The sequence below is a fragment of the Anguilla rostrata genome, chromosome 8, assembly GCF_018555375.3.
Source record: "Anguilla rostrata isolate EN2019 chromosome 8, ASM1855537v3, whole genome shotgun sequence".
NCBI lineage: Eukaryota > Metazoa > Chordata > Actinopteri > Anguilliformes > Anguillidae > Anguilla > Anguilla rostrata.
This window is the reverse complement of record NC_057940.1, coordinates 32,219,588-32,234,610: the sequence shown is the minus strand read 5'-3', so window position 1 is coordinate 32,234,610 and position 15,023 is coordinate 32,219,588. Positions and strand designations below refer to the sequence as shown.

The 15,023-nt window shown below is 44.0% G+C and overlaps 1 protein-coding gene across 2 annotated transcripts in view; it reads right to left on the bottom strand.

The window, feature by feature from the left end:
- Positions 1–14,564, bottom strand: part of sh3bp5a (SH3-domain binding protein 5a (BTK-associated)) — a 19,522-nt gene extending 4,958 nt beyond the window's left edge. Inside the window, exons 1-4 of one of the 2 annotated variants that reach the window (XM_064347732.1) lie at positions 14,156–14,564; positions 13,092–13,154; positions 10,829–10,957; positions 156–320 (exon numbers count right to left, since the gene is read on the bottom strand). In XM_064347732.1, coding sequence (XP_064203802.1) covers positions 156–320; positions 10,829–10,957; positions 13,092–13,154; positions 14,156–14,236 — 438 coding nt within the window. In that variant the 5' untranslated portion in view covers positions 14,237–14,564. Of the gene's footprint in view, positions 1–155; positions 321–10,828; positions 10,958–13,091; positions 13,155–13,720; positions 13,864–14,155 lie in introns of those variants that run through there. The other variant, XM_064347731.1, reaches the window with a different exon arrangement.
- Positions 14,565–15,023: the final 459 nt, after the last annotated feature.

The following is a 15,023-nucleotide window of genomic DNA, read 5'->3' as shown; positions in this document are numbered from 1 at the left end:
GACTGCTGCTGGTGCTTCTGCTATTATTTTTAGTTCCTGCAGTCTGCAATAAACAGGATATAAAGACTGCAGAAAAGAATTGTGGGTTCTGGTACTGAACAGGGTCATCTTTTCTCTCTCTCCCAAGTATTTTCAGGGTGTCTCGCCCCACTCACCCTCTGGGTGGCATGATTGAGCATCTCCTGCCAGGCCGAGTCAAACTGCCGGCTGTCCTCCTCCAGCAGCCGCTGCTCGGCCAGCGAGATGGTCTCCTTGGCGACTCGCACCACCTCTATGGCTCTCTGGTAGTCCTGGGAGGCCTTCTGGGCCTCAAGCTGGGCCTGGGGAGACGGGGAAGGAACACTGCTTTATAATGTGTATGAGCTGTGCCTTCAGTCTTATGCATAAATAAACCAGGCTGGACTCATAGCATGCATGGGCCCTCTGCTCAGGGAAGCAACCTGCCAACAACCTACTGAGCACCAGTGCTCACCCACTGCCCTCCCTACAGGCCACTGGGATTAACCCGCTGACCAAAAACCAAAACCGAGAGTCTCAACAAGAAGCCCCATTAAACAGCCAACATCATTTCAGTATGATGTTTCCACATGAACCTTATACATGTCCGTCCCCCATCCCCCCTTCATTCTTGCCAAACATCTGGGATGTTTCTAGAACAGAACAAAGATCTGGAAACCCCCAAACATTCAGGCTCTGCACAGCCTTCTGAGTATGAGCACGCGCTCTGTAAATAAACCTAGGGCAAATGTCAGCCTGCTCATGTGCAAAACACTGAAAGATGCTGTGCACAGTGTGTGTGTGTGTGTGTGTGTGTGTGCGTGCGAGTGTGCGTGTGTGTGCGTGAATGAGCGTGTCTGTGCGTGTCGGCGTGGGTGTGTGCATGGGTGCGTGCAGGCAGTGCATGTCCTCTGAAACATTCTGCACCAAAAGAAAAGAAGGTGGCACAAGGAAATAGCAGGTATCAAAGGTCTAAAACCACCAACTGTGAAATATAATATTACATAAGATGCTTGCGTAAGCAGTGGCCTTGCAGTGCCACATTCAACCATTTCACATTACTTGGCAAGTACGAGCCATAGGACTTTTACAGGAATGAGATCATTAAATGGAATCACTCCACATATAGGAGACAGACAGGACAGAATGTACTGGAAAGGGCCTTCCTCTCAGTGTTGGGTTTTGCAAAGAGAGTTTTGCACTGTTGCTCTCTCCTACCAACCTTGAGACATTGGTTTGGTTTAAATGGTAATCACACCTTTCTGCCACCACCTCTCCTGTACATAAAACAACAAAGACAGTCACAGGTACTGAGTGTCAGAGTACACTGAACTTAATACTTAACTACTAAAGCTAAGTCATGTGATAGATTCAAATAACTTTTCCCTCCCATTGACGCAAAACAGCATATAAAACAAGGGAGGCTTTCCTTCTTATACAGTACACTCAAACGCTTAGCTCTCCCAAGTATCCTGTAGACAAGGTCTACTACAGGCCTTCAACTGACAGAGAACTTCCTATTATGAAAGAGGGAATCGCATTAATCAACAGAACTATAATCTTTTCCTGTTTTTCATGCTGTGTTAAAATCCTTCTGCCACTGCCAAAGTCTATCTCTCTCACACTGTCTGTCTCTGTCTGTTTCTCTTCTCTGTCTCTCTCGCACGCACGCATGCACACGCAAACACACACGCACGTACGCACGCACGCACACACACACACACGCGCATATAAATAAAAATCCCCCCATCGCTGTTTATGACATTAATTCACTGGAAGCAGAAATCTCAAGCATTCCATCTCTGGAAAAACCTGAAATTTGATTATCCTCCCCCTCCTTCTGCATGCACAGCACATTCTCCCAACAGTTTGCGCCTTGTGTTCATCACATGACAACACCCCTATGCAGTAGTGTACGTTCAAACATCATCCCATCTGTGCCACCTCGTACCACTGAGACCACCTGTAACCCAGCACGGTCATTTTACTGTTCCCATGTTCCCCTAGCAGACACTGAGTGCGCTGTGAATTCCCCACGGCGGTAGAGTCTCGGTCTCTGTCCGGCGTGAGAACTCCGGCAGATTTCACTGCAGAGCCCCTGTTCATCAGGAACATCACCTGGGAATCTTCAAACCAGCTTTCAATCATAACAGAAGCACAGACTTTGACAGTGAAAATGCATGTTATCTGCACACTTGATGCACAAATATGCAGTAGACATGCTGAATGTTATAACGTAATACTTATCTGGCTTGACAGTTACTTACGAGACTGCGACTGCCATTCAACACACCCACAGTACACACACACTGAACGCAGTCTGTGAAGGCACACACTGAAACACAAATTCTGAATCCAACACTGCATGTCTGGGAAGTTATCAGTCGGTGGCCATCAGCCGATTAAACTGTCCCTGGGCTAAAATAACGGGGCGTTGCATTCCACCTTCATAAATGACACAGTCCGCTCCGTCACGCTGCTGTTTAAAGACACTCTCTGTAAACATCCGAGCGTTAGCTCTGTGAGTGACAGCACTGAACTGGGTCACAGCCATACTCAAGGCAAAACAGGGACGTGATATGGAATTAGGATCAGCCCGTCTGCGTGAGCCGTGCCGCACATCCAACTGATTACAGGAAGAAAAATGACGGCACATTCCAGTGGATGATGAGGGGGTGTCCGGCTGTAGTTGCCACGGCGATAGTTACCCCGACCCACCTCAGTCATCCACTGGCACGATCCCACATTTCTCTTTACCAACGCCACACAAAGGCAATGCTCCCTTTTTAAATGTGGGACCGCTATTTTTAACTCGACTTCAAAGGCAGAGAAAACGTCCATGTGAGGCAGTTATTCTCACCCGCTTGATAAGAAGCCACATTCCTTCTGGCTAACAGTAACGGTGTGAAAATGAGACAAGAATGAATCAGTCAGTCAGACAGAGAGACCATGAAGGCATAGCACTGGGGAAAGCTGGGGCAGATAATGTGCAATATGGTGAAATGTTAATTTGCCTTTTAATAGATTTTTCCTATGTTTTATATTTATATTTATATTGTTGCATGCCATGCTGCAGCATATCATTTCCCCATGGGGATTAGTGAAGTATTTATCGACAGTTTTCATATTCACAGTGCAATTCTCCCGTTGGAAATGAAACCATGTTTGTTGATCAACAACGAAACTGACGTCAAATGAGTGATGTTTTTTAAAACACAGATTTTTCGCTCAGCAGCTCCATTAAAAAAAAGGCCCCCTCTCCTTTTTCTCCAAAAGCAAAATGGTGTCACGCCACTGAATCTATCAACTCCAATTTGCTTGTGGTCAGTTAAAACCCAGACTTTCAAGATCAAGCTTGAAAACAGCTAAGTGGAGAGAACTGATCCCAACAAGGTGCCAACACCTGAAATGGCCACGTGAGAACACAAACACACTTTCAGTTGCAAATGAATTCCAAACAAACAAGTAGTCTGACCTGTTTTCAACGGTTTCATTTTTTTTCTGTATCCTACATTTCTGTGCAGAACCCACAGAGGGATCATTGTCAGCTTGTTTACAACCGTGAGACACAGCAAATCACAGTGCAGAAAAAACTCATGATGCACAAGACGGGTATACTGCGGATTTAATGGGCCTCAACTACCCAAAGAATCCACTGGACCTGTCCCAAGAGATTCATTAGATGAACACATCATATAACATGCAGAGTTGTGATAAATCAATCTGCCTGCACAGACACTGTATCACAGTTTCATGTGCTGATATGTTATGCACCTACTGGAGCATACAGTACTGGTATCCACATGGCTTTGTAAGGCAAGTGTTTGTACCCACCAGGCATGTTTTGGACAGACATTTTTCTACGATCACAGGGATAGCCAATCACCCCCATTGACAGAAAGTGGCATTGGCACGATAAGCAGGCTACGCGCTCCAGACGTTTGTCACTGTGCTGCAAAAACGGGATGTATTCATGTCCAGAGAGGTTTCTCACAGGAAAGCGACACCGTTACACGACGTCAGTCTCGTCCCACATGAGGACTGCCTGTACCGCTCCCGCTGGGCCCACAGGCCAAGGGGTCAGCTGTGGGAGAAGTGGGAACGGAGAGGATGAAATGTCACTGCTGGCACTGACCAAAATGTGCAGTGAGGCGGTCAGTAGACCGGGCACTGTGAGCAATAGCAAGTCCTAATTACAGTAGCATTTTAATCCAGAAGTGAATCCACAAAGGCCCCATTAAATATGCCTGGGTCATTCATACGAATGTGCACTGAATTGTGTAATCAACATTAACACTGCCATACTTGTAAAATAGACAAGGTAATTAATTAATGGCCATTTTATTGGTCCCATATCTGGTAGCTAGGTGAATGCAAAATTTATATTGCTGTATTTTGGTCATGTTTTCAGCTACCGGACTGGATCTCCTTGACATGGTTCTCTTGTTTCTATAAAAATGATTATATTAATAGATTTATATAGTTCTATATTATATTTTGTATTACATATATTTCATTTATCTTCAAGTACTGTACAGTGAAGGGGAGCAGGGGTCAGATTTCTGTCATAAGGCTACAAAACCACATCCCTGTCCTTATATTCTGACTCAGTTAAAACCTAATTATCCACAAATAGATTATCCAAAAATGCATTCACACCATGTACCAAGAGGAAACCATTGGAGAAATACTTTTTAAAGTTTAAGGGAAAAAAATTTACATGTACCCTGCCTGGATACAAGCACAAGAACAACCTCTTCTCTGGAATTTTAATTTCCAGGACAGACTGATTCAGAGTCAGGCTCAGCGTCACACACATCCCACGGGCCTTGCTAAAGTCCTAATATGCTCAGGCCATTTAAAGGGGCTGACGAAATCAGCAGCTGCTTTGCTAGCCGCAGTCCCTAGCACGTGGCTGCACTGTGTCTCTGCGTGGGTGGAAGCCTGAATAACTGGCACTGACGACATCCTCTAATGCAGTTACGCAACCCAACTGACCAGAGGTGACCGAAGCGGCAGCGGTTCCCTGGAAACGGACGGAGCCAGACCGAGCGCTGTGCCCGAAACACTCCGCTATTCTCCAATGGCTTCCCCTGCCACAGGTAAGAACGTCACCTCAGGATCGCATCGGTCAAGCAAAGGACCCCGTGTCATCTACTCCTAGCGCATCACAAAAAACCCAGCTCAGGCGCAGCTCTTGGTTTCCACTCCTGGTAATCACCAGACATGTCTTCCACATTTCCATCCCTCACCCAGGGCAGGGTTGGTAAAGGACACCCTCTCAGTGAAGTGCATCTGCTGAGAATTCAGACATATAACCGCCATCTTCTTACAAGCCATTGTGTTCCTGTTCTGTTTTACCTCAGGAGGTTTCCAGCCTGAACGGTGAGAATTAAGTCCCACCTACAAAGTCGTTGGATAACTAGCATTACGGGGAAGCATAAACAATCCTCATTAAAGCACATTACCACCACACCCCAATCTTTTGTGTCCCTGAAAAATCGCCCATTAAGCGTGGTGCGTCTACACACCTACCCAGGACAGGGAATGCAGTCACAAACAGAATCTGCAAATCCAGCGACCTTTCGAGCAGCCGTTCTGAGGGGTGGCCAGGAGAGGCAGAGGGCCCAGGTGGTTCACTTCTCCAGTCCCAGGTGGGTCAAATTCCAGTACAAACAGCCACCTGTTCCCTTTGCCAGCCGGCTCACAGGTGGCCATGATAGTTTATGCAGTTCTGTGCAGCTACTCAGGTGAAACGACTGATTGCATTTATGAGGAAGCACAAGAGGGTACGCTGGAGAAGCACGGCATGCACTTCCATTTGGCCAGTATCCTTCAGCCATTTCAGTTTGCTCGAGTGTCAACAACGGCAGTGAAACAGGAGAAAAACAGTTTGACCCATTGAAGTCAGCGAACTTGGCGAGAGAAAAAGCATGATTGTGTATATTTAATGAAACAACAGCAGAGTGAAAAGAGAGCCAGCTCTTTCAAAGAGAAAACTGTGACATTAGGAAACTCCACTGAGTCCAGGCCTCTTTCTGACCCATACTCGCTGACCTACTTCCTCCACCCCCCCCACCCCCACAACCCAAGAAAAGCAATACAACAGGTCTCACAAGAGGCGTCAACCTGAAAATGCTTCAGTCTCAAAAACATATCTGTGGAGGCACATTATGAAGAAACTAGGCGGTAACTAGGCAGTAAACCTTTAAATGTTTTACGGTGTATATTTCACTGTTTAAGTAATTAAAAAAATGTAATTGCATGTTATATGAGTATATTCTTCAAGAATCCAAGAGACGCTCAGCTACAGCCTCAAAATGTGTTTTCTACACATATTTTACAGGTCTCCCTTTTGAAAGTGGCATTTGCCCTTTTTGAAATTCCCATCCATTAATTCATCAGAGCTATTTGTAAAACTACTGTGCAAACACTGACAATTTCCTCGATGACTGCTATCAAATGCATGATAAAAAAATATTAATGCACTAAACAGAGATTAACTGTAAGCCTCTCCATGATACAAAATGGACAACAAATGAGTTCAATAGGCAATCAATTCTCCAGGCAACTCAGCTTCCAGAAAAGATCCATTCTCATATTTCATAATTAATCTCTAAAATGACCTTTTTAAATAGTTTTTTTTAAAAGCACAACCTACAACATATGCATTATGACCATGAACTCGCAATGTCCAGCATTTAAAAATTACATAAATATTAGGTAAGAACAGCATGCACTGTCAGTCCCAATGTACTGAAGAATTGTAACATAGGATGCCCTACTTTCTACACATCTAATATTTCTCAGCTGAAAGAACACATAGCACTTGAAAAAGAATCAGGATGCAATTCCCCAAACGTGCAATACATACAGAAATAATATTTTTATTTTTATAAAAAGAGCATAACATTAATGTCAGCTAATTAGTATTAAAGTAGGCACTTATGCAACATTTTAGATTGAGGATTTTTAACAACTTTGTTTTGTTGTTTAATCCAGCGATATGTACAAGAAGTACGCTAGTAATTGTTGCCATGCATTTTAAAAGCAATATATCGGGCATTACACGTGACAGTCGGAATGAGGTTACTACCTTACCCTGTGGGCACCGTGGACAGGAAAGAGCAAAATTAGAGAGGTGATTTGTGAATACAGAGTATGAGTAATGTCAAAAACAGCTCACAGGAGAATGTGGGACTTTCATTCTAGTGGAAAATCTAGTTTAACCACCAAGCTGACTTCCTGAAAAAGCCTCTATTATCAGAACAGCCAACAACATACTACAACTCGTACAAGCAGAAGTGCAAGTAAATTATATGTTTGTACAGTAACACATGAGGTAGCACATATTACAAAATTAAATATGGAAATACTACGTTTCAGAGCTTTGACCACTGCCGTGAGGGAATGAGGTGTCATAACACCACTGCCATGAAGGTATGAGGAGTTATACCACTTCATAAAAGAAAAGAAGAACACATCGTGGCTAGAATTGCATCTTGTTGACATCTGTGTTCAGATCATTTTGATCTAGACTCCTAGACATTGAGAGGCCGGGAGTACAGGCTGAGTCATGTGACGAGCAAACAGCCAGAGGGGCCTTTGGGACTGACTCTGAATACAGAAACTCCCTGACAAACCCAATGAGTCACTCGTTGCATCACAGCCCTGGAAAGGGAGAGGGGACACAGTTAAGAGGGTACGGGGGGGCGTGCCGTCTGTTGGCATGGGAGTCTTTGGCATGGGATCACTCTTTTTTCCCCCTCAGTGACCATCCCCTCATTTCCATTTTTGGCAAACACAGAGGCTTTATCTTAAGGCCGCATTATCTCAGCACCAAATTCCCTATTAAACACTCAGCCAATACACAGAGAGCACCGGCAGAGCATTTAAAGCACAGCGCCCATATATGCACAGCTAAGCCCTTCTCCCACCCGTTCTCTATCCCATTAAAAATCAGCAGCCTTCGGCTCACGTGGCACCAGACAGCTTTGCCCTCGCTGGCAGGGAGGTTATTTCAATCCATGAACTAGAGAAACCTCGTTGTAACAGAACGCCAAGCACGCCAACCGTTCTTGGCGTCTGCATGCCACCAACAGCCACACCCCTTCCCCTTCCCCTCCCCCGGCTCAAACAAGTTCCGTGGGTCACAAGCCGCATGGCTCGGGCACTGATTTGACAAGGCTAAAGGCACGGCGATGTGAGGCCGCCGCCCATGACCGTGACAGCTGGCAATCCCCCTCCCCCACCCCCCAACCACATCCCACAGCCAATCACATTCTGTAAGTGACGAATCAGCACGGAAAATGCGGTGGGCAGACCCCACTCAGCACACCAGCAGAGGACTCCATTATTGCTCATTACACCTTATCCTTTGTCCTCGGGCAGTAGTCACGCGCAGGGGCACTACACGAGGGAGCCCACAGTGATGGCTTCACGGGGCCACTCGGGGTGTCTGCATGACGAGGCTAGCCCAGTCACAAAGAGCCTGCTCACAGCCAGGGCGACGGAGGGCGAGGTGAACACCGCACGGCGTGGGGAAGTGACGACAATGGGCCGAGGCAGACCCCTCTGAATAGGGTCCATTTACCTCCCACTTGAGATAAAGAACAAAGAACAAAGGCAAACTCAAATCCTTCAGAGAAGGCCGGGGAAATTCTGCAAACGACACGCTGCCTCAGCAACAATGGCTCTTCGACTAAAAATAGGCTCAGAATCCATCTGACGCGTACGTCAGCCGCAGCTGGATCGCTGGCGACAAGGCTCGAAGCTTCTCAGGGCTCAAAAAAGCCACAACAGCTGTGGACGTTTCACGACAGGAAACTCCCTCGGACTCAGGTGTTCCTGCTGCCGCCACCGCAGCTGTCGTTACCTCCCTAGAACGCAAATAAATGCACCCACTTATGCATTTGCATATGGAGCAATTCAAGTTACTGTAACTCATAAGTATTTATGGTATAATAGCAGTAATCGACCTGGGGTTTGTACCAACAACCGACAGTATGCAAATACAACAGGCTACTGGTAGAGAGAGAGGCAGCACTACAATGGCGTGCTGTGATCCACTCTTAATGAACAGCATGTGAAGGAAGGCATCACTGTGTATGGTCACGCAGGACTAAGTGAGACGGGGGGAGGGACTGATGCCTGTCACATTGAGAGGCTAATTGCCCACTTCCTGCATGCATCCCGGGTCTGAGCCTGGTGGCGAGACTCAGGCTGTGCCCAGCATCTGCACTAAAAGCTGGCAGAGGTGTGGTGGAGTTTTTATAGCCACAGGTGGCTGCGAGTTCAGATCTCAACTTGTCTTGCTCAGGGACATCTGCCATTGAACCCCTGAGCAGGACAAGTGCGCAAAAATGGATTCAAAAATGGGCAGCAATGCAACAGGATAAATGATGAAAGTGTGAGCTATGCAAGGATCCCTGGAGAAGACCATACGCTGAGCAAGCTTCAAATATAACCACGCGCTGCCATGATGACTCTAAACCATAAAATAAAACAAAAGAAAACTTACTGAAATAAAACAGGACAGACACAATCAGACAAGGTTGAAGAGCAGCAAGCCTGTTTCTCAGTGTGTCACATATATCAAACTGGGAAGAACAGTTTTCAAAAGCCACTCCCACTGGACAGCTTTGTGGTTTCCAGTTCTTCCCTGGGAACTGGTATTTTGCAAACAGACGAATGGGGTAATTCCCCTAACACCAAAATGACCCCGCACAGGGGGACAAACCCCAGATAATTGTTTTAATTGCTCTTAAATTGGTTTAAAATGACTTGTAAAGAGCCAGAAATTATCCCCACTCTTAATATAGATGCAGTAGATGCACAAAGTGCAATGGCAATTTGGATTTGGTTCTTACAGAGGAGAGAGCAGTGTTGTGCCCTCAGAAATATGAAGAGTTTCCTGCCTCATCTGATTCAAGCAACGTGTCACACAGCAGTGAAATACACCAGTCCTGTTGAATGAGGAACTGAAAAGGCTGAATTTGCCTTCATTTGCAGTTTGTCTGATGAGCAGTACAGAAGAGAGGAGATGAGTGGGCAGAGAATGGGGATAGTCACAGAAGTCACAACACAGATTACCACCCAAATCTCACTGTGATTTGCAACCACACCTCAATGACCTCACAACAACAGACTTTGAAACAAAACCTCAATAACTTGCCTCCTAGCTAACAAATCCACATATAATAGGATAAATGGGTTCACAATATCAGAATATGTGGAACTGCAGGAGAGGGGCTGCCTGGTTGGACATACCAAGCATTTATAACTCGCTCAAGCTTATTTAAAAAAATTGTCAAATACTGCCATTTTCCCGAGTCACCAAAGTAGCATAATATTCCAAAGTTAAATGATTCTAAAGTTTAAAAAAATAGAATGCACAGAGTTGTCATGTATGCCTTGGCAGCAATAAAGGGCTTAAACTTTTAAAGCCCTTTGAATGGGGATACACCTTAATAAGAGGGTCAAAATAAAGATATTTCCTTTGTGTCGACTGTATATTATTTAGTATGTCATCTGACCTGAGCAATAAAACCAGCTGTGAGATCTAATTCCATGAGTCCATTATGGAGCATGCAGTCAATAAAGATACTCATGACTTGCTGACCTGTCCAGTACCAAACTCTGGAAGGGTATGTGAAAATGCCTTCATGAAATTCCACATGAAGAAAGTCTACAATAAACCAACATGATTTGAGGAATCTAAAGACTAACTTCTGTTCATCTCTGTTTGCCTGACCAAAAAGGGTGGAGCAGTGACTGAGGAGATTGGGGACCCCCACACCTACCACCCCCCACGTCTCTGAGCAGTCCTCACCTGCCGGGCTACTCGCCGAGCCTCCCAGTAGGGCTTGGAGTCTTCCACCGGCTTCCCAATCTTCTTCACCACCTCGTCTAGCTTGACCGTGGCCTCCACCAGAACAGAGCGGAACCTCTGCCGCACATCCTGTGGAGACAGGGCCGATTGGTCAAGCTCTTTTAGTCAAGCTCTTCAGATAATCTCATGCCATCATCATGAATTAGAGGAAACAAAGACGATCTCTATGAAGGATAATGATATAGCTCAGCCTAACCGGGCAGCTGCAGCACGACAGTATGTCTGCGGCAAGGTTCGGAATCTTGGTCCCCATCTATGGTGCATGTTTGCTTTTATGTGTGTGTTTATGTGTGCCCGTGTGTGTGTGTGAGTGAGTTTGTGTGTGTATTTGTGCGCGTGTGTGTGTGTGCGTGTGTGAGTGTATGAGTGTGTTTGTAGATGTACATCTCTCCATTGCTAAGCCTTCCACTTCACTTTAATTTGAGCACTTTAAATACGCATTGTCCAAAAAAATGTGGCTTCGTGCATCGTTAAAGTGAGCAGTGTCCTCTAATTCAGTCTGCATCTGATCGAGTTAACGGAGAGAAGTCTTTACACAGCCATCAGAGATCTGTGCAGTCAAAAATCACTTAACATATGGGTTTTACTCTTGGTAGGACAAATAACTGCGTTCACAAAGCAGCCACTTTTAAATCTGTAAACTATATGAAGGGCATCAAGCAAATGTCTACTACTATACAAGGTTATCAACAGATTAATACAACAGATTTCCCAGGAAGCTATACCTGGGAAGCTACAATAAGCTGAAAAGGTACATAGGGCAAGTGAACATTTAAACTCCTTTTCAGTTTTAACTCACGCCCAGGTCTCTCATTTCCGAGAGCAGAAATGCCTGCCTGTGAGCAATGACAAATCTAAAATTAGACTCTTAAAATCTGCCACTTGGTCAGACTGTGGTACACTCTGGCTCCAGGCGTAGGACGTGAAGCTAAGACCGGTGATGACAACATCCTGGCATACAACAGCGCCAAGGGCGAAGATAATGGACATGAATGGGAAAGGATGTGATAAGGGAAACGGAACTTCCTGTGACAATGAGCATCCTGCTTAATGCCAGTGACAAGAGGGGATGCATTCTAGCAGCTTATCATGAACGCCGGTAACTGAGAAAAAATATTTGTACCAACCAGCTTCCAAGATGGCCTTCGTGTTTTTTTTTTAAATTTATTTTTCTGAATATAATCTAAAACAAATCCTTTGAAAATGTTTAGTTAGACATGGCATTTAAATGTCACCACTTCATATGGAACATTTTTGGTATCAGCTTGCTGTATTCAGTTAAACAATTTCCCAGAGTTTAATTTCCTTCCCAGTGAAAATTATGAAAATGTTCCAGGGGACTTTCATCTCATTTCAAGCTCCACCTACAGTACTATACAAATATGCAGCAATAATAAAGGCTGTTTAAATTAGAGATCACAGTAAAAGACCAGCTTCTTTGTAATTTAGCTCTCTCTCTCTTTCTCAGCATTCCCTTTAATTTCTGCCACTCTTCCCCAATCATCTCTTCTCTAATCCCTCTTTCTCTCAGATTGCATCACCATCATAACCACGCAGAAGAGCAGATGAAAGAGAAAGCTAGACTCTTGGAATGGGAGCCCAGGTCCCTGTCAATGAAGAGACGCATACCAGTGAATCTCTAAGAATATATCAGGGTAATCCAAAACAAAACACCTAATCAGGACAGCGTGTCACCAAGGAGAAGCAAAGGGAACTCACTGTTGCAGAGCAGACTTCATTCCCTTTGTGTCAATGATACCACTCAGCTTATGATTATCCAAATAAAAAACCGGGCCTGCAATGTTTATTCAAATGTGTCACAGCAATATTCTCATAAATTCCCATCGTTAAATAAGATGAAACAGGATAATAGGCAGTGTTCTCCCTGCAATTATTTAATGAAATTATAAATTTGATAATGACTTTTCACCCTTGCAAATTTAGTGCTGATACTGTGGCTATTACCTTGTTCTCAGTGAATTTCCTTTGCTTTGTCATTTTGAAAACCTTAAACATTCCTTACCAAAGAAATGGACAGCAGTTCATCACCACTTAAGAGCAGCCAAAGACAAGCTGCCGTCTATCAAATTAACTCACATCAGAATAAACTGAAGTAGTTAAGATGGCTTATTCTAACAGTTGTTCATTGTGAAAGCATTTTCATTCAGACTGTCAGCACACTTTCTCAGAAAAACAGAAATACCTCCAGTTCTGTCTCCCATCGATTGATGTCATCGGTGGACTGATTCAATTTCTCGAGCTCACCCTGTATGAAGAAATTGAAAGAAAACAGTGAGCGAGAGGAGGAATGGGAGAAAGACAAAGTGAAATAAGAGGAGGAGGGAGGGAGGAATGTTAACTCTCGCAATGAGGTCAGTAACATCTGGATCTTGTTAAGATTTGTCAGAAAAAATCTAGAGGATTCTTATAGAGGCAGAACTGCAGTTTAAAGAAAAACCACCAAGATCTTAATACTCTCCCTTTTGTACATATACATAGAAGGAAACTATTTTATGTAAAAACTTTGTATGTGAGAAATTCAGGATATAAACAACATTCTCAACTTAAAAAGCAAGCACAACTTCAACAAACCTGGAATACTAGGCCTTAACAAAATATCTAAGCAGTGTGCGTCCCATACACCATTTATAATATTACGCTGTTTATAACGAACTGAAGTGTAGGAAGGCCTACCCAAATGTAATGTGACAAAAATAAAACGCCCAACAGTAATTGGATACAAACTTGAGTGGTTATCTAAATCAAAACACCGGAGGGAAGAGAATGAAATTGTTAGTAACTATTCGGTGACACGTCATCGTTTCTACGTACATAATCAATCATTTTGACCGTAAAAGTGGCATTTTTTGGTGGCATTTCGAGCGTTGCCAACAATAGTCTCTTCAACATTACAGGGATTAAACCCTTGTCACAGAACATCAAGAAATCTTAACAGCCGCCTTGAGGTCAGATAACCTTCGCTGCATTCACCGGATTAAACTCCGACTTTTTAACCAGGTTCATTTAAAGGACGTCGTGGCTACCTGCATGCAATATAGCAGCAAAAACTAGCCAGTCAAACACACCAGTGCCTACATGTCCAAATGAAAACCAGTGGCTAGCCCAGCAAAACATCCGTCGACGATAATACAATGCAAATAAAATTATGGAGACTGCAGACATACGTTCTCCCTTTCCTTCAAAGCACTTTGCATGTCACTGTTTAATCGTTTGTCGTTTTTCTCTGGTGTGTTGTGAGGGTTTTACCTGGATTCTGGGGTCAACTTCTTCTTCTTCTGGCATTTCTGAATCTTCGTCTGATTTATTTCCCTTTTCTAAATCGTCCATTTCGGACAATTTATCTCAATTGCTTTCTCTGATTCGGAACAAAGCAAGCCCGTCTGCGTTAAGGCTGGTGAGTTCAGACGGATTTTTTCTCTGCTCCACGCCAAAAACGTTGTTCCATTGTGTAGCTAAACCTCTGCGAGCCAATATAATATTGATTGTTACGTTTTATGAACCAATTGACGAAAATAAAAACAGTTTATCGTCAAGTCGCGATAACTGGAAGGAACCCTCTCAAAGAACAGACAGCCGCTAGGGCAGCTGATCAGACCAATACGACTATCGGAGGACGGAACGGGATGGAGAGAACGAAGCCGTCCGGTTACCCCGCCCCCTCTAAAAATAAATAAATGCTTCGAGTTATGTCACTTAGTCCTGTTCATATCAAGGGAATTTATAACCTTCTCCAAGGCCCCTGTACTTTACAAACCAATGTACCTTATTTAATTGGACAATTGCGACGATTTTTATTTATTTATTATTAAATTTTATTATTCATTTAATTATTATTTTTATTTTTTTGTGAGACTGCACCTAGACGACTGGTAGTCGTAGTTTCTGACTTTTTAACACAGGTCAAGCTTGAACTGTTTGTGGTGAACACGGCCAGTATGACAACCAACAGAAACAAATGTAATAGCCTAACTTGTTTCTGGTGTTGAAGTTATTTCATTTCCCACTATTTAATAAATATTGTTTTGGCGACCTGTTTTTATTACCGTTATAGGCTAATTTCAATATGTATTGGCACCGACAATGCTGAAAGTATAGGCGTAGATTACTGCTCACG